At 32.0% G+C, this 23,492-nt stretch overlaps 1 protein-coding gene across 1 annotated transcript; it reads left to right on the top strand.

The window, feature by feature from the left end:
• Nucleotides 1-3,415: 3,415 nt before the first annotated feature.
• LOC136968129 (U1 small nuclear ribonucleoprotein C-like) lies at nt 3,416-3,806 on the top strand. Its single transcript, XM_067262088.1, has 2 exons — nt 3,416-3,625; nt 3,712-3,806. The coding sequence occupies exons 1-2, from the start codon at nt 3,429-3,431 to the stop codon at nt 3,743-3,745; spliced, it is 231 nt and encodes a 76-aa protein (XP_067118189.1). The 5' UTR covers nt 3,416-3,428; the 3' UTR covers nt 3,746-3,806.
• Nucleotides 3,807-23,492: the final 19,686 nt, after the last annotated feature.

The following is a 23,492-nucleotide window of genomic DNA, read 5'->3' as shown; positions in this document are numbered from 1 at the left end:
AAACATAAATTACAAATTTTATGATCAGTGAAGAGTAAATGATTCGATTTTTTATTAATTTTTTCTTTTCCTTTTTGTCTTTTGATGCATACACGTGTTCGGGTGTATATTGAACTTTACGGTAAACCAATAAATAAATAAACAAAAAGAAAAAATTACACAAAAAAATCACAAATTTTGTGGCTTTTTTCTGGTGTAAAAATATTGTAAATATTAACTTTATCTTTTAACCTAGAAAAATATAAATAAATGAATTAATGAAGCATAAAATTAAAAAAATTATTCTTATTTTTAATTTTATGCTCCATTTGTTTACAATTAAATTTTTTTTGGAGGGTGTAAAATTAAATATTTTCTTATTTGTTCTGACAGTAAAGTTTATTGAGCTGCAATTGCAGGCATACATTCCCATTGTCGTCTGTCTGTCTGTCCTTTGTTTATGTCGAGAACGGAGTTAGGTAGATGAAAATCGAGAATGGGTATGGAAAGGTTATGGCTGGAGACACCGATTAACTGTATACGAAAGTCGTGTGATTTTAGAAATTGCATCCAGGCTTGTGAGGTGGCTCTTACACGATGCAATATAATTACACCCAAAGAGAGTTGTTATAGTAAGTGTACTTTTAAAAGCTGTAACACATCCGCAAAAGTGTGTTATATCTTTTAAAGTGTACACTTTTATGTGTTACAGATGTGTACAGTTCTTAAATACACATCGTTATAGGTATGTACTGTATATTTAAAAGCTACAAGCTTTTAAATACAATGTATATTTTTATCGCTGTATTGAAGGTATGTCTTTACAGGTGCACATAGCTTTTAAAAATGTGTACGTTTACAGATGTGTTACACGTACAGGACACTGGATGTGTACGGGTTTAAAATACACACATTTACGGGTGTTTTATGGGTGTATATATCTTTTAAGTACACCTTTACAGGCGTGTTACAGATACTTTACAGCTCGAAAAATATATTATGTGTTACATTTTCTTTGATGCATCAGTACAAGTACACAAAGCAAATGTAACAAGCATATTAACATATAGTTGAATACATTAAAAGGTATTGAGTTAAGATAACTTTTTGTATACACGAAACCTAATTTTTTACAGAAAAATTGGGTTTATTGTGGAAACTTTTTGTATCATACGTTTAACAGGAAACTCTATTGTATTAGTTATTATTATTTTTTAAATATTGTACTATAAAAGGTATGGAACCATTCGAATGACCAAGTGATATTTAGCACTTTAACTATTCAAAAAATTGTACTAAGAGTGTGTATAGAAACAAAAGTATTTTAATTAGGGTGGCCCTTTGTTTTTGCTTGTTAAGCTCCACCATTGAATATCAATTACAAACTCAAACGCGGAAACGTAGTTAAATGTATGAGTTAATGTGTAGTGTTTATTTAAACGGGGAAGTGGTTAGGGTTTACAATGGTTAACTGACCACCCCGCGTATAAAAGTATGGGAAATTAAAATCAAAATACCTTAAAAATTTCCCCCTTTCTTAATTATAAAGAACTTTCTTTTAAAGAACTTGGCATTTTCTATTTTTTATAATTTATTATTATTTTTTTAATTTTAATTTTTCACTTTAATTCTTCCATTTAAAACGCAGCGTACTTTTTTTTACACAGATCCATTTTTTTTAATGGAACTCACTTAGCAAACAGCGTAACAGTGCACGTTTTGTGCTATTTTTTGTATACTTTTGTTAAAACAAAGGAAAATAATTTAAAAAAATTATTACTTTATTTCCTTTTCTTTAACCTATTTTAAATATTTTATTTTAATTTCACACGCAGAGTCGAATTAAACGTATTAAACATTATATATGGTACAGTAAATACTCTCCATTATTTTTACAGACGTTAAAATTTAAATGTAATTATGTAAGTTTGTTTTTTTTGGTCGTTTTAATAGAATAAAAGTACAATTGTCTGCGCTATTTTTTGTGTGTTTTAACACTTTAAAGTATTAGTTTAAAAAAAGACATTCGTAATATCTTTACAGCATTCTCAACACTAACAAAATTACTTAACATTTAATCGTTCCAAAATGTGGGCTGCATTTTCTCTCCAGTAAATCTTCTAAAAATACCTTTTTTCATGACAATTTAACAAGATTGTTCTGTGTAATTGTATGACTTAAACAAAGTAAACGTGTCATACGCTTCCTCGGGATGATTTTTTTTTCTGAAACTGTTTGTGTGATTATTGTTATAATTTACTCATAACCTAGATGCGGAGGGGGAAAAACTGGAAATATTTTTATTCCGTTAAAGATGATATAAGGAAATCCAGTTTTATGTTGCGATTCACATCAATTGCTTTGTTAGCAAACAGGTCAGACTTGAAACGAATTATGGAAAACCGAGTTTGAATTTTACGTATAAATGTTAAATGTTAAAATCTTTACAATTTTATTTACAAAATACCTCGAAATTTTGGTAGAAAATAGCCCAAATTTTCGGTTTTTGTAGACTGTAGGCCGGCTGTAAACAATGAGTTGTATGCGAGAAAACGAATGTAAACTTATAAATGACCTTAAAGCTTGGCCTCGATTATGGTTTTTTTTTTTTTAAAGTTAAAATTAAAAAAAAATTAACACCCTTTTTGTTGTCGCATATTTTAAATTCTTAAATTAGTTCATTCTATCTTTAAGACATTTTTTATGTTTTTTCCTCTTTCATTGTGTTACTTCATTAGTTACGTCGTTTTATCACCTTCATCTCGTAAGCCAGCAAACTCTTGCCTTAATTAGGAAGATTAACAACAATTAAGCAGTCGTAACACGCGAACTATGCACTTTAATTAGTCATACTTTCCTTTATTTAACGTGTGTCTACGTTCGTTATGCTAAGTGAACAACGACAGTAAAACGTCACCCCCTATTTAGCATAAGCTAAAATTAACAAAATTTTACCATAATTGCGTTAAAAATTACCACAGGAGTACGTTTTGGCGCCATTAAAACGCATTGTTTGTATTGGGGATAGCACGTTGTCACTTTTGATGAAGCGCTATAAAGATCTCTTTCAAGTTCATTTTCCCCAAGGTCATGGTCAAATTTAAACTTTCTATTCTCAGATTGACCTCGCCCGGAACCGTGTTATACCTAAAAATAGGTCAACGTCCAAGCATGCAGAGGAGGAAGAAAAATCTAAACTGTACGAGTATTGGATGTGCTTTGATAAAAAATGCGTTAAAAAAGATCTCTTAACCTCGTTTACAGTAAAGATTGCTCTAGATCCAGTTACTATAAAAGACGGTTCGTATCCTGAAAGAAAACATTCATCTACTCGAATCGTACGACACTACACCACAGTCATGTACAGCCAACTGGCAATCTGCGCCTTCGTCTTATGTGTTTCCAGTGTTTTATCACAGGGACCATTCATGTTCGGGCCTCCTAGTCCCATGTCCATGTACGGACCACCACCACCAGGTCCAATGTTCGGACCACCACCAGTAAGTTTTGGTCCCCCATCTATAGGATACGCACCTGTACCTTCGGCCAGTATACCTGTTATGGGTGGTCCTATACCGGCTCCTTTTGGTTTACCTCCACCAGGAATGGCACCTGTTGGTGATATGCGTGGTCCACCACCACCAATGTAAGTATACTAAATTGTAGTAATGTACGAAACAATTGTAAGATAGATACATGAATTTAAAAAGAAACAATTAATAATTCTTTCAGGTTTTTCGGAGGTTCACCATTTGGAAAGAAATGACGCGAAGGAAATATCTAGTAAAATGCTCATAATTCTGTAAATAGTTGTGATAGAAAAAAAATCATCATGGAGCACTCCGTGCTACAAACTTGTACATAGCGTGATTGTCATTGTGCGTGTGTAACTTTAATATATAAATATGTTATTTTTATACATGTTAAAACTTAAATATAATTATGTATGTAAGTTGGGTTTTTGTTGAATTTTTTAAAAATGGAATAAAAGTCCTAAAAGTACAATTTTCTATGATTTTTTTGGTCCATTTTAACACTTCAAATTATAAAGTGTTGGTTAAATTATGTTAAAATTTTACGGCATTAATTTAAATAATAATATCACGTTGAAAAGTTTAACTATTAACTTACAAAATAAATTCAAATCCTATGTTGAAAGCGATATTTTTGTTAATTCTTTCAACATTTTCAACATTTTCCAGTTAATTCTTTCGATATTTTCAACATTTTCCAGTTAATTCTTTTAACATTTTCAACATTTCTCTGTTAATTCTTTCAACATTTTCAACATTTCTCTGTTAATTCTTTCAACATTTTCAACATTTTTCTATTAATTCTTTCAACATTTTCAACATTTCTCTGTTAATTCTTTCGATATTTTCAACATTTTCCAGTTAATTCTTTTAACATTTTCAACATTTCCCAGTTAATTTTTTCAACATTTCTCTGTGAATTCTTTCAACATTTTCAACATTTCTCTATTAATTTTTTCAACATTTTCAACATTTCCCTGTTAATTCTTCAAAATAGTTTCAGTATTGTCTTAATATTTAACTTAATTCTCCAAAATATTGACTAATTAAGTTAAATATTAAGACAATACTGAAACTATTTTATTAAATACTTTATTATAAAATTATTAAAATATTAATTAAACAGCATTTAATAACACAAAGAAAACACCAAAAATTCAAATTTAAAACTCCCTAAAATAACATTAATTATAATAATAACTTTTTGCCCTGTTATATAACCAACGTCACCGAATAAAACGACCTCACCTAGAGCAGTTGAAATTCTATTTTTAATCAAAATTAAACACTAATATATATAATTGTTAATAATTTCAATTAATTGCAATTAAAACCTGATGTTTTTTCTACACAATTAAATATACGAGTTCGTTCTGCTTCGATATAGCGCCATTAAATGAAGCACTTAAGTGTTACTTCCGGTTACGATACATTAGATTTCATTGTAAAATTCTCGTAAAAAATAAATAATTTGATGTCTTCCCGGAAGATTTTTGTTATTAGAAGTATGAAAACAGAAGGAAAGAGGGGGTGATCGACATTATTTTCGAAAAACTACAACATAATAAATGCAGGAAGAGAAACTTTCCGCTGGTTGCCAATCAGCACACGACGAGTTGTCTAGGTCAGTTCTCTAGGTCAAGGTGTGGATAATATAAACCCAATAATCTTTCTATCTACCATTTATATCCTCTGTAAACAGGTAAGGAAGCTTCACTTGTACATCAAACTAGTTATTACAGACCTCCTTTTTTCTCTACAAATTTTTATTTTACTGTTCTAGAATTATGGATATCTACCGTTTAACACTCTTGTTACTGTTTGTTCAACTAGCTTCATCGTATTATTATAATCCCTATGCTATGACATACTATCCTTATTATATGCTGGGTATGCCTAACAGGACTTTGAGACAGGAGAAATTTACAGGTTTGGATAAAGATATTAAACACCGGATAAAAGCATTTTTCGATCCTACTTACTCTTATGTGGAGCCTATGAGCAAAAATTTGGTTTATTTAAGCGAAGTACTTAGACCCGATAAGCCAAATGAAGCCAGGCTGAAGAAAATGGGAAAGATGTTCCTTTCTTTCTTTGGTTAAGTTCTATAAATGTAAGTACAGTATGCGTATAATTTAATGTTTACAGTATAAATTAACGATGTAACTGATTATACTAACGTAGATTAAGTGCTTTTCTTACGTAGAAGCTGTCACGTTTTATCTGGATATAGGGCCTACTTCTATGAGATTTCTAACTCTCTACTAGACACTTTTTCTGCACTTTAAAGGAATGCTGCTGTTCAAATAATTTTTCTCTTCCTGTAATTCATTTTCCTTAAACTTCTTTGAATATTCCTGTCTTTTGATATACGTTCTATTCATTTCTCTTCCCTATTTTCCCCTGCAATATAGATCTTCATTAAACATTAGATATTAACATGTATCTGTAGGGGTTACTACGTGTAAATGATGATAATTGTGTAGCTACATGTAGCTACTTGTTAGTTGTTACAGTTTAAACACATAAGAAAATATTATTACAGTATATTTAACAGTTCCTGTTCCGGGTCCTATGCTATTGCACCTGTTACACTTGCCTAGTTACGGCACTGCAATTATGTGTCATACAGGCCTATGAATGCCGGTGGTTGGATAAGAGTGCTCTAAATATATGGGGATAGCAATTAATAATAGTTAGTTGCATAAAACGCTAACAATTAAATAAGAAAATCGACAATTCACATTTTCGGGCCTGTGAACACTAAGGAGCCCTTTTTACGTATCCATTCGGCTAGGCCCCCAATGGAGTTGAGGGGCGGGCCCGATATATCCGGGGCAGATCATCTCCGAAATGGGCGATCTGTTCCTGGGGTTTTTCGACTTCCTAGATTCGAACCCGGATCCTCCGGAGCGGTAGGCTGAAGCGTAAACTGCCTGTAAAATTTACTATTCTTTATATTTATAATTAAATGGTAAATTAATTTTTATTTTGAATTTTTCTTTATTTTTTCAGGCATCTTGATTACAATCTAGTCTTCGATGAAGAATGTCTTTTTCTTTATTTATTCAAGTGTGAAGAAATTTACAAGATTAAAAACCATATAATTTCTTATATAACGGCTTAATTGACTTTAAAAAAACATATAAAATTATTTAATTTTATGCGTAGAAAATAAGAAAAATCGCAAAGTTAATGGTGAAATTTGTGTTAGTTTACATAAATTATGTACACCCATAACAACAATTAAATAAATCTATTTAATCTTATGTCTTGGTTGAAAGTTATTTTTTAAGTATCAAAGAATACAGCATTAGAACACGTACAATACAGTACAAACCTACATTCACCACTGTATCATTGTGTATAAACCCTTTGGTATTGTTTACAGATGTGCATATACATTGAAAGGAAACATCGGATATGTTGGAAGAATTAACGAAGCAACATTGAATAATATGTAACAAGGAGCGTACACGTGGCTGGGAAACAGTATTTTCTCCACTCGTTTTGCAGGCAGTAACCAGAATAACGACGGAGTAACTAGGAGATAAAGAGTAGAGTAACCGGAGTCAATAGATATATTGCTCTCTCAGCTATGTTCTAAAGTAGAGTTAATGTATCAGGTAGCCAATAGTGGCGCTCAAGTCGCTTTGAGGCGGAATGAAGTTGTTTTATCCATTTGGTTAGTTTGGTTGTGCATAATTTTCTGTGTCTGTAAATAGCTGGCCTGTTTGATAAATAGGTGTATTTACATTTTTCTATAGTGTTTTATTGCACATCTAAGAATACAATTGAAAAAATCAAAGTTTAGCCTCTAATGCATTTAAACAGCCACAGAAATTTAACTAAGACAAAGGAAAACTTTATATTTTTAAAATAATTTATTAATTATAATAGTACATAAAGTACACGCCTTTACTTGATTCAGTATAGTGATAAACAGTTTTTGGAATGTGGTAAACTTTTGTATTTTTGAAATATGAAATCTCGTTAATAAACACAGTATCAATTGTGAATAATATATCATATCTCCTTTCAGTTAATGTTACCTATGGTTCCAAAATGGCGGCTCGTCTCTGATTCCAGCAAATATAAGAAAGGAAACAGTGGGGACGCACGTTCTAACATAACCTAATAGGAGCCTTTTTATGCTCTCTTTTGAGCGGGAAAGGGCCTAAAAACCACAAAAAAACATAACCTAACCTATTCTAATAAATTACCATAATTATTACCAACAAAATTATTAGAATAGGTTAGGTTAGGCTAGGTTAGAACGTGCGTCACCACTGTTTCCTTTTTTTCTATTTGCTGGAATCAGAGACGAGCCGCCATCTTGGAACCATAGGTAACATTAACCTTTCTTTCTTACTGCACCCTGCAATAGTTCATCTAATATTAATAAAAAGATATAAAAGTTAAATCTTGATAAACTTTAAATCCCCCTTCTAAAACACTTTAATCTATCCTAACACTTGGTTTAACGTTCCATAATTAAACTACAATTTGAAAAAACTGTAGACTTATAAATTTCCTTCGTTTGTCTGTCTTTAATTTCGAGAATGAAGTTAGATAGATGAAAGCCGAAACCAGAAATGGAAAGCCTAGGGGCAGGAGGCCCTGATGAACTGTATACGAATTTCCGGTTTGGACCAGAATTCACGTTATTTCAATTCAAACATTTTTCCTTAAAAGGAGTTAGATGGATGACCGGCATAATTCTATTGCTAAAAGGAAAAGTATGATGTACAGGGGCAAGACATTACTAATTTGAGGAGGAAAGCGTGTATTTTAAATTATATAAATATTATAAATTATATAAATAAATAATATATGATTAAAACTTGCTGCCAGGCATTGTGACGATGTCACAATAAATAATTGCTCGTTAAATTTACATAATTCTCATTAACCTCTTCTCTTCCTGACTCAGAAATAAATAACAGAAATCCCGAGGGCATACCATATTACTAATGTATAGATGGGCCTGATTATAATTTATTCGACTACACTTATTTTCGCCATTAGGAAAACTCCCAAAAATATTTCAAAATGAACACATATTGTGAACAAAAAACAAACTCTAAACAATTTAAAGTATAAACTCACATAACAGCTAATAGTATTTATATTTTTAAGATTTATTACCATTAATAATAAATTGCAGTTAATAGCTGCAATTCATCCAGTTCCAGTTTGCTTGCTCTGCTTAGTACAGAGTGGATGGAAAGTAACCAGGCATTCAAAAATCGAGATACTTTATATATTTCTAAGGAAAAGACGATTAAAATTATTTGAGACATGCATTATTAAATGGAAATAGGGACGCGTATCTTAAAATTCAATGTAGATGCCGCTGCCATCCACCTCCACCAACTTTCTCAAACTATTGGGGATCGGGATATGGAAGGACGGCAACTTCTATGATTGTCATCAACCAAACTATAAACTTTACCTTCAAATGACAATTCTTGATTGTTTCCGGGCGGATTATAGCACGTTCTTTCATTGTACGCTACCATATGTACACAGCAACTACTGATTTCCACATCTCAGCGTGCAGCAATGCGCTCGCTCCTGAACAGACAAGCGGTCGGCCATCTTTCCTTGACACTGTACGTGCGGCCTCTCGGTCATTGCCTACATCATCGATGAGAGATCCATAAAATGTAATTGATTAATGTACATGAAAACATAAACATTATTATGATTGCCTTATTGTTGCAAAAATTATAGCAATTTCTTAATGCCTAGTTACTATCCACCCACTCTATATGTTTAATGAAAAGTCGATAGATTTTTCTGTTTTTTATTTCAGAAAATAATTTATTTCACTGTAAATGAAATATATGATGTAATTTATTTTGAGGAGGATTAAAGTTTAAAGAATTTATTATAAATATTATTGAGTATTATAATAAATATTATAATAAAGCGCTGTTTTTGAAGTTGGTATTAATGCATTCTTTGCAAATAATATACAAAGAATCAATAAGATAAAACAATTAAAATATAAATTACAATAAATAATGCATATATTATATATATACACATTCATATAACGTTTCATTTCTCAATTATTACAACTTACAGCTAAGAAATAAGATCATCCTCCCATTTCACTTTTCTCGCTATTATATATAACAGACGGAAAGTATGGCGATCGGTCAATAAATGACCTCCAATATTTTTACATTTTTGGTCTCAGGAATCCTTGAAACGTCGAGAAATGCAAAAAAGTTGGGGGGTTTCTATATGTGTGAATGTTAGTGTATGGTGGGACAGGTTTTTCAACTAATTTAAAGCTTACTAACTCCTGTACCTTTTGTCGAAAATTTTTGAAATTTTGCAGGAGAATTTGGGTATTAGGAAGAAATGGTTCTAGAAATTTTCAGAAAAATCAGATCATTGGTTCATGCGATATGGCCCCCTCCTTCATATCACCCGAACCAATGTGAAGGCTTAAAGGTAATGGTAGCAATTATTAGGAATGAAAGCAAACAAAGGATGACCGGAAAGTTCAGCAGCTTGTTTTAATTATTTAAATCGAACTGAAAATTACTATCTTATTGTATAGTTTCGTGATCATTCTGTCAATTACTAAAAAGTAAATGCTCGGAAGACAATGCATTCGGAAATTTAGCTGGTGGGATACAGATGGATTGCAAAGTTACTTGCACCAAACCTCGCGCAAGCGACTTCCATATGGGTTTAAAATTACTAAAATAATTGTCGTGTTAGAAACATCGCGTGAGTTCTGTCTCATCCGTGTTCTGGCAAAACAATTTACACTCTCAGCAACTTAGTGTTATCTGTCGTATATTGAGTCCTATATTACCCTTGTTAAGACGTATTGAACATAGTGTTCAATACGCCTTAACAAGCGCCATGTTGCTATTTTCATAGCTCCTGAACAGCCATCTAGGTGTGAACTACTGAAACTTCTTTTATGTAGAGTAGTAACTGTTTCTAATGTATTCTTATATAAGAAACTGCAATAAAAATAAGAATAGTAATTTTAAAAAATAATTATATTTTCACTGCTAAAAATAACAATAAATAATACTGTTAACTTAATACAAACAATAATACTGTTAACTTAATTGTTAATACAATAATTGTAATAATTGAGTAAAAAGTATCATTTCATTCAATCGTCAGCAGATGGCGACACTGATGTTGAAAGGGTTAAAACTTCTGTAATTAAATAAATAATTGTTATTCATCATTTACTTCGTATATTTTTTGAATTTAAACTGTTTAAAATTTAATTATATTTTGTTAAATAATAGTTTAGACCATTGGTCATCAAACTTTTTTCACAGCGAGCCACATAACTGAGAGAACGACGAGCGCGGTCCACATAACCATTTTGTTCAATACCGAATGTTGCCACCAATGACTCGAGATGGGCCCTAACGTTGATTTGAAGATCGTCATTAGTCTTGAACCTGTGCCCTCCTAGCCACTTTTCCTGTTTAGGAAAGAGATGGAAGTTGCTCGGCGCTAAATCGGGGCTATACTCTGGGTGTTTAAAGGTGGTGAAGACTTCAGCCTTTCAGACTTCCACCCAGCTTAGAACTTTTTAATGTGTGAAAACCTTCACCTCTTTCCTGAACTGAAAATGTGGCTAGCAGGGCAGAGGTTAGAGACCAATGACGATCTTCAAAACAACGTTGTTAATTAATTAAGGTCATCTCAATTCACTAGCGGCAACATTCTATGACAAGGGGATGAAAAAGCTCGTCCACAGATATGACAAATGCCTCAATCTTCACGGTGATTATGTCGAAAAGTAACCATGTTTGTACCTAACTTTTCGGTAATAAATTCATTTTGTTATTTACACTTATCTTTGTTTTATGGATCACCAGAGCTTAAAAACCCGCCCTCGTATATTATAAAAAATCAGATTGGACCACTTCTGGCATTTATACTTACTACGTATAAAAAATTAAAGTAAGTGTGAGTTTATCTATAAACTATGATATTTCCTTATAAATAATTATATTTTACCTCATTTGTGGCACAGTGTGGTGACGGGCCGGATGAACTGACCTCGCGGGCAGGATCCGGCTCGCGAGTCGTAGTTTGGTGACTCCAGCCGTAGACGAACAACCAACGGCCCGCCATCATTTTTTGTGTTTTAAATAAATGTCATCCGTAATGGACATCTGCCGGCTGACAGTTACCTCCTTGATCTTAGAAAAATTGACACCAAAGCAAAATCTAAATGTAAAAAATATATAATTTTTTTATTGTTTAAACCAGGGGTCACCAAACTACTGCCCGCGAGGTCAGTTCATCCGGACCTCAGCTACATTGTGATACAAATGAGCTAAAATAGGTCTATAATTATTTATATGGAAATATCATAGACTGTAGATAAACTAAACGTATTTTAATTTTTTTATATACTGTAGTAAGTGTGGGCCTAAGTAAAAATGTCAGAAGTGGTCCAATCTGATTTTTGCATCTTACAGTAATATAATTTTTTTTAGGAAAATCAATGAAATAAAAAATTCGGCGACTTTTTGTGACTTTGGATATCAGAGCGCTTTTTGTGTTGCTGCGCCAATTACGAGCTTGCTGACGCCATTGTGTTTGTGTATTAGTAAATAAATACACTGGTTGTCTTTATTTTTTGTGTATCAGTGTACTGTATTGAACAACTTGGTTATGCGGCTCGCGCTCCTCATTCTCTCAGATATGTGGCACGCTGTGAAAAAAAGTTTGGTGACCCCTGGTCTACGGTATGAGGAATTGGGATACGGAGCCTGCAGTTCGAATCGGGAGTTATCCATCATGGACGAGACTCATGCAAGGATGAGAATGATGCCCTATTCTTGCTGTATTGATAAATTATATGAGACTAGACTAGATTCATATTCGGATACCTATGGACATTCATGCCTTTCTTGCACCATCTGGTTCAGGTCTACCTTGGCATAATCCTGCTGTGTAGCACGGAATGTATTAGTTAATTATTCGATTATAATCAACCAGGAAAGTGAATACCATTAAAATAATCAAGGGTGTGTTTAGAGGGCATTTCGAATGAAGACAACCTTATTATTTATTTCTCTCACTCATCATGATTACTAATAATTTTTTACAGTTTTTGATAATTAATTTGAATAATTTAAACATTTTTCTGTATTTTATCATCCCTATTACAATGAATATTTAAATGAACTTTTTACTCTGTAATCATCCTGCATACTGTATAGAGTACAATATATAGGAAGATTCTGCAAGATTTACATCAAGTCATAATGTCTAAAAATTTGGGACTTCTAACTACATTTACTGCAGTTTATGTAAATATGGATGTATTCTGTAGCTCCTGTCGAAAGATGTGACTACATGCAGCAATTATTGTTAAGTAAATAAATGAATAAATCGAGAAAGAATGATAGCACACAACATTTCCCCCTGCAAATTAAATCATATAAAGAATATGAATTTAACTTATGCAATTACAAAGTACAGCGGCGCGTTATTCTTTCGGGCTATAAGGGCAATTGCCTAAGGCCCCACTAACAAGGGGCTCCGAACCAAATTTTTCTAAGAAAGTATTTTTCTCAAAAAATTTCCTCGATGAAAAGTCTGAAGTCAACACTACACGAGGCCTTCTAATTAAAATTTTCCCGGGCCTCTCGAAGATGTAACACGCCACTAACAAAGTGCTAACAGGACATACAGATGTGTTTACAGAACATGTAATAGAATTACATGTGACAAATCTAAGTTCTTAAGAAATTTTCATACCACAATAAAAAAAATAACAATAACTCATACATATTTATGTATACCAGTTAATGATTCTTTGGCACATTTTTGATACCCTTTTTGTTGATTCAATGTCTCCATACGTGGGATAAGGTCTTTACTTTATTAGGTAATCACAGAATACAATCTATTTGGACTCCACAGGATTGAATGAACATATAAATGTATTCCTCTCAAGGTAAACACATGTTAACACGTCTGAGGTTATGTCTACACAGATTACAAGTGGTCACTTGTTTTGTGTACAAATTTTTAAACCGTTCTTTACACGAAAAGTAAAATAAAATAATCATTTTAGCAGTTAATATTTAAAATTAACACGTCTCAGTGAAAACAAAGCTTTAATGATTTATGACATTAACACGTTTTGTTTTTTTTAAAGGAAAAAAAAGTTTAATCCTTGAAATTAATCTAAAAATAGGATATTACCTAAATCAAACATAAAAAAGAATATTTTAGTTTGTCTATTAATAGATAAGACCTCAATTTACTACTGGTGTAGGCTTTTGTTTCCTTTAATCCCACCCTAGATCTTATTTCACATCATTTTTTAAAAATAAAGATCTTAAACATAAAAAACACAGAACGGTACTAGGCCTCAAAGCCTACAGCTGTTGGGCCCAGCATCGATTGCAGACAAGCAACTCTAGAAGTTATTGTGGATGGTCTATATACGGGATATGCCAAGTCCCCCACTCATCACCAAGTCTCCATTGTGCCATTGTGTTCCTGGCAGAACTTATGATGGACATGGCTTTCTTAATACCTACAGAAAGGAAGGAATTATATAAAAGTTATGTAGAAAGTACTAATAAATTCTTACTCTTCTCAAATTTGCTTTCGAGCATTAAACGTTTAAGAATAGGTTAAACAAATCTAAGAAGACTTATGTCTTATTTAAGATATAATAGCTTAAATAAGACATAGGTCTATCACCTAATTACATAAATAAGTTATGCAGAATGATTAAAATACAATTAACTTTCAAAAATCCAGACAGCTTGGAGACAAGTCCTGACCGAATTTTTCACTTGTCTGCCTTCTAGAGACATTGACCTATAATCATTTCAATTACCCGTAAAAAGCATTGCTGACATGTTAATAATAATAAAAAGTTAAGAAATGTACTATAAATTTAGTTATATAGTAATATTTCAGTTAATTTCAATACAATACGGTACCTAATTAGCACAATACATTATTTAACCTTTAAACCATCGTAGTATTTAATTAATTTTTGGAACGTATGCACAAGTAATTTTTCAACCTTCTTTTGTAGCTGATACCCTAAACAGATTTTCTTTTATGTGTGTGACCTACTCGAGATATAATAATTTATTTAAACTCTAAAATAAATTATTGGTATTACAGAAATTTCCGACACTCCTCCTTGAAGCTTATCCTAGAAGTTCTACAAGAGTACAATTCTAGACGCTTTTAGCTACAGTCTTGTAGAAGTACAACACTTCTACAAGATTAATGGGATAAGGCAACGCAACACATGGCGATTTATCAAGAGAGGAACTCATCCTTCAGAGAGGACTTTCTATGAGATACTGGCTGCTATTTAGATGTTAAACAGGCGAAGAAAACCCGGAAAACTCCACGTGGCCAGACCGTTAATGAGGAGCGAACTCGCGACCAGCTACCAGTGTTCAGTAATTTTATGCACTTAGCCTCTTGTAGAAATACACACCCTCTTTTACATGTAATACATACTCTAGAAGTACTATGCTTTGATATGTCTAAAGCAAAATTTAAAACCATTGATATACTCGTGCTTACAAGCGAATTATTCTTTGATATTTTGTAACATGCAATTTAAGAAGTAGATGTTCACACTAATTTCAAATGACAAGCGATTAAAACCACTCTGGGGATCGAATCCGAGTGGATCAAACACTCCAGGAATTTTTCGGGGGGGGGTTATATGTCAGGTAACGTTCTTCTCCTCCCCGCAGTTCCATTGTGCGCCTGGTCTCCAATAGGCAAGGAAAATGCCCTCTTTTTGCCCACAAGTCGATAGTTTAGTTTAGTTTAGCATATTACACAAATATCGTATTTAAGTTTAATATTTAAATCGAAATCGAAACCTTCAAAACTACAATAATTTTGACTTGATACACCAGAGGGCTAGTGTAGCTACACTAGCCTAGAGTACCTAGATATCAGAGTAGCGATACACGAGTCATTGCCGCCATGTTCTGTCGACTGTCATCACGTGGTCTATGGGTTTACATTAAGAAATGACGAATTTTTTTTAATTTAATAAAGCATTTTTACGAATAAAGTGCTTTATTAAACTAAAAAATCGTCATTTCTTAATGTAAACCCATAGACCAGGCGATGACAGTCGACGGAACATGGCGGCAATGACTTGTATGTCGCTACTCTGTTATGTAGGTACTCTACACTAGCCCTCTGGTGACTCAAGTCAAAATTACATTTCATAGATCTTCAATTATTATTATTAATTAACTTTTACGTTTTAGTGACGTTAAAATTGTTTTTTAATTAATAATTCTATACATTTATTTTTTTCATAAATATGGAATAATCAATTATCATTTTGAAACTTTTGTTTTTATTTAACTGAAAAAAAAAGAAAAAATTTAATATCATCGACATATAAGCTTATCGTAGCGCAACAAACAGAATTTACTCGTACAGATTTTAAAGTACATTCGGCAATTATATCTACATGTAAATTCGAGAGATTTTAATCTATTTAAAGAGTTGGTTTCCTTTACTACGTTATGCGGAACGATAGACCTCCATACTGAATGAAGATTTTTCCTAATAGTAGATAAAGCGAAGCGGAACGATAGCTTTAAATCAGTTAATAAAGAACCTTATTTATCTTATAAACTCGTTTGCATGTATAATCTTCTACAGGTATATTTATCATAAATTGATATTGGTCTAAACGTGTCAGTTTATCAACAAGAGATGAGATATTAAGAACTAAAGATCGATGGATAACAATAAAATAAATGAAAACAATAAGGAAATTGTTATTGAAACTGATAACGTTAACTTAGTAACAGATCTCTTATCTTTATTTATTTATTTAATTTACAAAATATCTTAGAAAATAAAGAAAAAATAAAAATAGAAAATACTTGGCGCGACGTCACTTGCAAGTCTTTTATTTTAAAATTTTAATTAATCCGCCATTTTTGTTTGTTTTTGCTCTGAAGACACGAAAAGGACCCTTTAATCATATCTATTATGGATTTTTGCCAGGCCCACAATGACGGAGTCGTGAAGGACTGAGCCCGTTTTCCATAAAATAATTTCTGAAAATTTTTGACTTCTCGGAATCGATTTCAGAACCCCCAGAGAGGTGGGCTAACGTCTTAACCGACTCGCTTTATAATTGTTAAATATAAATATGGAATAAATTAATTTGTTAATTAATAGTAGGCGGTAACACATTGAATCTTGTATGACGGACTATAGTTTGCCTATATTTATTATGGGTGAGCCTAACCTTCAATGGGGTCGACCAGCATGAGTAAGGAATAAGAAAGATACAGGATGCCTACTCTCATGATTTATTATGAGATACAGAGCGGGTTCAAAATCACCATGAGCTCACTCATGCTGGTTTGAAACTGGATCTATAGGGTGATAAACTAACACCTTAACCTGAGGCTATTGGGGCAACGTTGCCACAAGTGATGACAATTTTTCAGAATAAAATAAAAATGTAATAAATAAAGACAAATAAAAAATTAAAAAATGCGTTTTATTAAGATTTCTTTGGCATTTCACGGGGATTTACATGGAAAATTTCTTGAATGTTAACAAAGATTTACAAGGAGGATTTCTTGGCAGTTCACGAGGATTTACAAGGAGGATTTCTTGAATGTTAACAAGGTTTTACAAGGAGGATTTCTTGAATGTTAACAAGGATTTACAAGGAGGATTTCTTGAATGTTAACAAGGTTTTACAAGGAGGATTTCTTGAATGTTAACAAGGATTTACAAGGAGGATTTCTTGAATGTTAACAAGGTTTTACAAGGAGGATTTCTTGAATGTTAACAAGGATTTACAAGGAGGATTTCTTGAATGTTAACAAGGATTTACAAGGAGGATTTCTTGAATGTTAACAAGGATTTACAAGGAGGATTTCTTGAATGTTAACAAGGATTTACAAGGAGGATTTCTTGAATGTTAACAAGGATTTACAAGGAGGATTTCTTGAATAACAAGGATTTACAAGGAGAATTTCTTAAAGTTTACGAGTATTTACAATGAGGATTTCTTGAAGGTTAACAAAGATTTGCTAAGAAATTTTCTTGAAAGTTTATAAAGGTTTACTAAAAGAATTTCTTGAGATTTTCACAAGGATTTATTGGCAGATTTGTTAAGAGGGTTTACAAGAATTTAGTAAGATTTAAAAGATAAATTTATTACGAAAGACTTAAAATATATTAAATCATATATTTATTTTTGATCAGTTATGAAATTAAAATCAACAAATATATTTAGATTAACTTTAAATTATAAAAGTAGAAAGATAGAAAGGTTTGATTAACGGATCTCCTGGGGGTCTACACAGGAAAATATAATGATTTGCGTAATCGTTTGTGTGTAATCGCTGGAGGTAGTTTCAAAATTTCCCAGTGCGATAACTATTGCAGTTAACGATTCATTATTAATGTAATATATTTAAGTTCAGAAAAAGCAATTTAGTAGATACACTAAGAGAAATGACCTGTCACATAAGAGGTCAAAATTCTTTGATTTATAGTTGATACAGTAATATTTAATTTAAAAAATAGATAAGTAATTTAATCACATTTAATTAATTATAAATTAATTTAGTGAAATATATGAAATATATCCTTTCACAGATAGATTTTAGCGCTCGAGAGGTTAATTTCCTTTAAGAATAAGTGAAATAATGAAGGAAATGGCTTCACTGATCGAAGAGGGAATCAACCCGGATAAATCAGAAATAGCAACTAAAAATCAAATGATGAAATGCACAAAAGATAAATTTCTGCTTGAGTAATTCATGATAAAAACATATTTTACAATACGTAAAGTTCACCTGGGATTATTTTTTTGTTTGTTATAAAAACTCGCTTTCCTTGCCATAAATTTCCTCGCAGATCAATCACTGACTTTGATAAAAATTATGAAAAATTCAGTTAAAAAAACTGTACCCAGAGCTACCATTGTTCAAAGCAGTCATCATTGATGTCAAGATGTCAAAATTTATACATATTTTTATGCAATTTTCTCATTTTTTGTGAGTGAAATCTCCATTATTAATACTACTGAATAAAGGCATGTATAAATCAAATTTAGATATATAATAGTTATAATTATATAAAAATTATTCTAAATTAAAATTGAAATTTAGTAAATGAAACATTGGATAAAATATTCTGTAATATATACAAAATTTCGTGTATAGAACTACACATAGCCCTATACAAGATTGTATACGTGTGATGAATAATCGTAAAATTTTATAGAATCGTGTATAGAACCATAATGCATAATCTTATATAGGAACTGTATTGAATAGTGAGCACATTTTGTATAGAATTTGAATCGTTGCATAGAATTTAGCATATAAATATGCTTTATAACTAACTTATGGTGGTTAAAATATCTATTTTTATTGATTTTATTCGTATATTTTTACGGCTATCGGAGGTGATGCTCCACGCAAGGTCATTGTGGTAGGGTCACATTGACCTTTCGTAACCCTTTCGCAAAAAGTTATAGTATTATACTGTATCTTATAAATTTTAATTTCAATTTACAAGAGCTAAAGAGAGGGAAGATGAGGCCCAGGCCATTTATAAACGTTTAATGTGAGGGCTGACAGTTAACTGTAGGGCCCCTACACGCTATGATAGCCATAAAAATAAAACAAATTAACCCAATAAAAATGATTTTTGAGCACCTATTAAAAGAAGATTTGAATTTATATCATTTTTGCCCACGTAAGTTTTACATAAAAGACAAAGTTAGGGCCGCACTATGTCCGGTTCCTAGCCGAATAATCCCACTTCTATCTAGACTTTTTAACTAAGAATATTCACACGTAATAAATATTTTTACAAATTACTTGCAGGAGATGGCTGTACGTTTAATGCGGGCCTCATTCATAGTTTTTATAGGGCCCCATTCCTCTCCAAAATAAATAAATAAACAAATAAAAAAAGACTTTTTAACCACCTTCAAACGAAATGTTAAATTTATTTCACTTTTCCCCACGCATTTTTGTATAAAAGACTAAAGTTAGGGCCTCGCTGTGCCCGGGCCCTAGCCAAATGATCCCCCTCTGTACGTAGATCATATTACTTATATAAAAAATACGCAAATACAAAGCATAAATCTAGCTAATTCACTTACTAACGATAATTTTTAAAAAAATTGTAATTAATGTCTAAAATTTATGGGTCTAAAGAAATTGAAAACGTGATTAGCAATAAAAATAGAATTTTTTTTTTCGACCGTAAAAATGAACGATGTATGCAATAACTTTCTTAAATTCCCAAAGAAAAAGTGGGGCAAGTTATCAAAAGGCAGGATCAATGACAATGTAATTCATAAATATATGTCATCGACCGCTAAGTATCGAAAAACGTACAATTGAATCTGACGAGAGAAGGTAAATCTATGTTATTTAACTCTCCAGGCGATAATCTTCATTAAAATGAGTAGAAAAAAAGGTAAAGCAATTAATTAAATATATAATTAATGAATTACTTCGAGTACATTTAATTAATTTTTCTACATATTAAGGAACATTATTGTTCAACACCACCATTCTGTTCATTTCTAACAGGCGAAGAAATGAAGGTTGGTAATGCTTGCCATATCTATACCCGTTAGAAAATTTAAATTATTCATTACAAATCAATAGCTTATACTTTTCAAATAAGTATAAATTCCCAGAAATGTGCAGTTAAGAATATTAAACACGCCCATTAAAGTTTCGTTGCTCTACATTGCGTTAATACACCAATATGTCAACGTTTGTTTACTACTAAATATATGTAGACGTTACAACGAAAGATTAACAACGAGGAAACAATTAATCATCCAAAAAAAATAAATAAATAACAAGAGCAATGCATAAAAAATTGTTATAGAAAAGAAAGTTTGACAGTTGACAGGGTTTAAAATCAAAAATAATGAAAATACAGAGAAGAAAATGAGGACAATGTAAAGGATGTTAATATAATTAATTCCCCACGAAGTAACGCAGTATACGAAGTATTTTAATGTTTCGTTAATTAAACTTCGTAACAATGATTTATTTTTTTTCCTTATAACTTTTTTACGATGTGAAACGTTTCGAGTGAATCAAATATAATTTTATTATCTTCGAAAAGAGTATCAATGAATAATAAAAAAATTAGGAACGTACAATGACAAGGCACAGAATTCGTTCAAAATTTAATATATTCAAAGAATTCTCTTCGTATGTAAAGTTTTCTCAAATAATATCACTTGCAACTGGGTCAAGTTGAACTAAAACACCGAAAAGGGCCAACGTCGGAGGCTGACATCCTAATTACGAAAAAAAAAAAGAGACATGAAGGAAATAATGCAGCTTTCCTCTCTACCCAGAGGCCTTCGGGCCTCATAAAAGAAGGAAGATTAGAAAAATGTCACTTGTAAGTTCAGAAGTAAATGATATTGAAATAGATATACGTAAAAAGTAAAGCTCCAAAGTTATAGGGATTTGAGTTTTAACACGTGAAACGTGTAAACTTTCATAGGGGTGGGAACACAAGTGTATCCCTTTCACTAGAAATTGTTACTTAAAGAAATCATTATCAATAGGAGAGAAAGGCAATCAATTTTCCCGGCGACTATAGTGCCTTATATTATTTAGAACGGCAACGACCTGGTAGTTCTTAAGATTGCTGCAAGCATCGTCGTCCTACTTACCCCGTGACTCCTAACCTCTCTTCCATGGTCATTGCCAGTAAAGGTCATCGTCCGCTGTTGGGAGACGGCTATACCTTCTTTCTAACTACATACAACACCCGTTCTAAACTTAGGGGTCATTCCTCTTTTTTTCTCCTCTTGCAAGACAATTGTATACAAGAGCCAAACAAAAAGAAATGAAAACGCGACTTTCCTGCAAATTCTGGAAAGTCATGCTTTATTTTTCCTGCAAAAAGAGTGGAAACGTGATCTTTCAATACAAACGAAAATATAATTTACCACAATTCCTTTTCTTTTTGTTTTGAAAACGAAATAAACATACCAATTGAAATGTAATGAGATACGACGATGCATTGTGAAAATATTGTATTGTTTTCGGTGGATTAAGGGAATATAGCATGTTGCTCCAGCGAAATAACAAATAAATACAGCATGAATACATGAAATTAGGTGACACGACCGTGCTAATTACTACAATTAGTTAAGAACATGAAGACTTTTTTTGAATTAAAATCCTAGTTTCGAGAATCTTCTCTGTCACTTTCTAACTTTCACTTTCATAAGTGGTTTCCTAACTTTCTCTTTTCGTCTAGCATTTCGTATTATCAAACAATATCAACAAAGAAAGTGTTTAGACCAAAAGTAAATTGACCATAATTTCCTCATCAAATTTACTCGACCATTGTGTATCGTTCACAAAATGATTTTTAATCTTTCCTTAAACTCCACTTTAGATAAAAGATCCTTTCCGCGGGACTTTACACTACTCGATAGGGTAATTTCCCTAACGACTGTAATTTTTACACGTATATTACAATAAGTACGAGTTGGGCGAAAGACCTAATTACCTTAGAAAAAGACGAAGTGTCAGTTCACTTTTGTTCCTGTCCCGATGAATGTGTTTGAATTTAGGTCATTATTGATGTTAACCTTCCTTGCGGACCTTTAAAACTAAAATAGCAACATCTTCCCTCCAGGAAGTGTACTTCGTGTCAAGATTTTACTCTCGACATTGGGTTCAAGGAACGATTACATAGCATCTAACTCCTAGACTATTTAAAGGGATGCTCGGAAAATTCTGGCTCATGTGAATGGTGAGCGTTGAAGTAACAAGATCATCCAGCATTATACATAAATAACGGTGAGTAAAGCTGGCTTTTGCTTATTGCTTAAACTAGGATTTATATAGAAGTAACATACATTGAAGAACAATCACAATTATTACAGATCATGCAGTGTCGAAGGTTTGGGATTGTTTGCTTATTTCTTGTGTTATCTGCATTCACGATTAGTAATGTTGAAGCAGGTATGAAAATCAAGTTAAAGAAACTCTTGAAAGCTGGATTGATACTAAAAGCTCTACATTCTGGAAAGTCATTATCTATCATTCCTCTTCCTTTACCCATTCCGCTAAAAGAGCACACTCACGCTAAAGTGATCCCTTATCCTGTTCCGTAAGTACAATTTTTACAATACGCTGTATAATTTCTCTATTATAATTATTCCTGTATTGTGTACAGTATTCAGCACCATACGTTGGTTGGATTACATTACAAAGGACACGGAGGAGGAGGAGGATTCGGGCATGGATTAGGAGGAGGTGGATTCGGTGGTGGATTCGGAGGTGGTCACGAATGGTGGTAAAACACATCGTGTATCTAATCTTAATCATCCTGTAAAATAGTCATCGTAATCGTACTACTAATAAGGGGTTAACATCATCTTACAACTGCGGATGATCGTGTCTGCATCTCTTGTTAACTTTCATTGAAAAAAAAATCACTTAGAATGTCTTCGAGGAATTGAATAATACCTGAAAGAAGAATCTATATATATATATATATATATGTATAAATATATTATGTATATCCCTAATAGACCACTAACTTATTGTTTAATCAGTTTGTGGTATGGTCAATATTCTCTGTTTGACATACGAATACACAACGTGCAGAGTGCATATATAAATAAATATATTCGTATATTTTTTATATACATTATGTATATGTTCAACGTTATGATTATGTACATACTTGAACTCGTACCAAATTTGGTAATAAAATTTGAATTTTTAAAACTATCGAATTATTTTATTTTTGAATTCAAACTATTTAAAAATCTATAAATAACGAAAAAATCGAGCGTGACATTGGCTTTCATCATTTATTTTACTTACTAGTATATATTTATAAACGTATTATAAACGAAAAAAAAAAAAAATCAGGAAAAACATGCTTGAAAAATCACAAATATTTCCT

The sequence above is a fragment of the Centruroides vittatus genome, unplaced genomic scaffold (genome assembly GCF_030686945.1).
Source record: "Centruroides vittatus isolate TY-2023 unplaced genomic scaffold, ASM3068694v2 contig_14, whole genome shotgun sequence".
In the NCBI taxonomy this organism is placed as follows: Eukaryota; Metazoa; Arthropoda; class Arachnida; order Scorpiones; family Buthidae; genus Centruroides; species Centruroides vittatus.
Note: the sequence above shows the minus strand (reverse complement) of the source record. Positions and strands in the feature narration are given on the sequence as shown.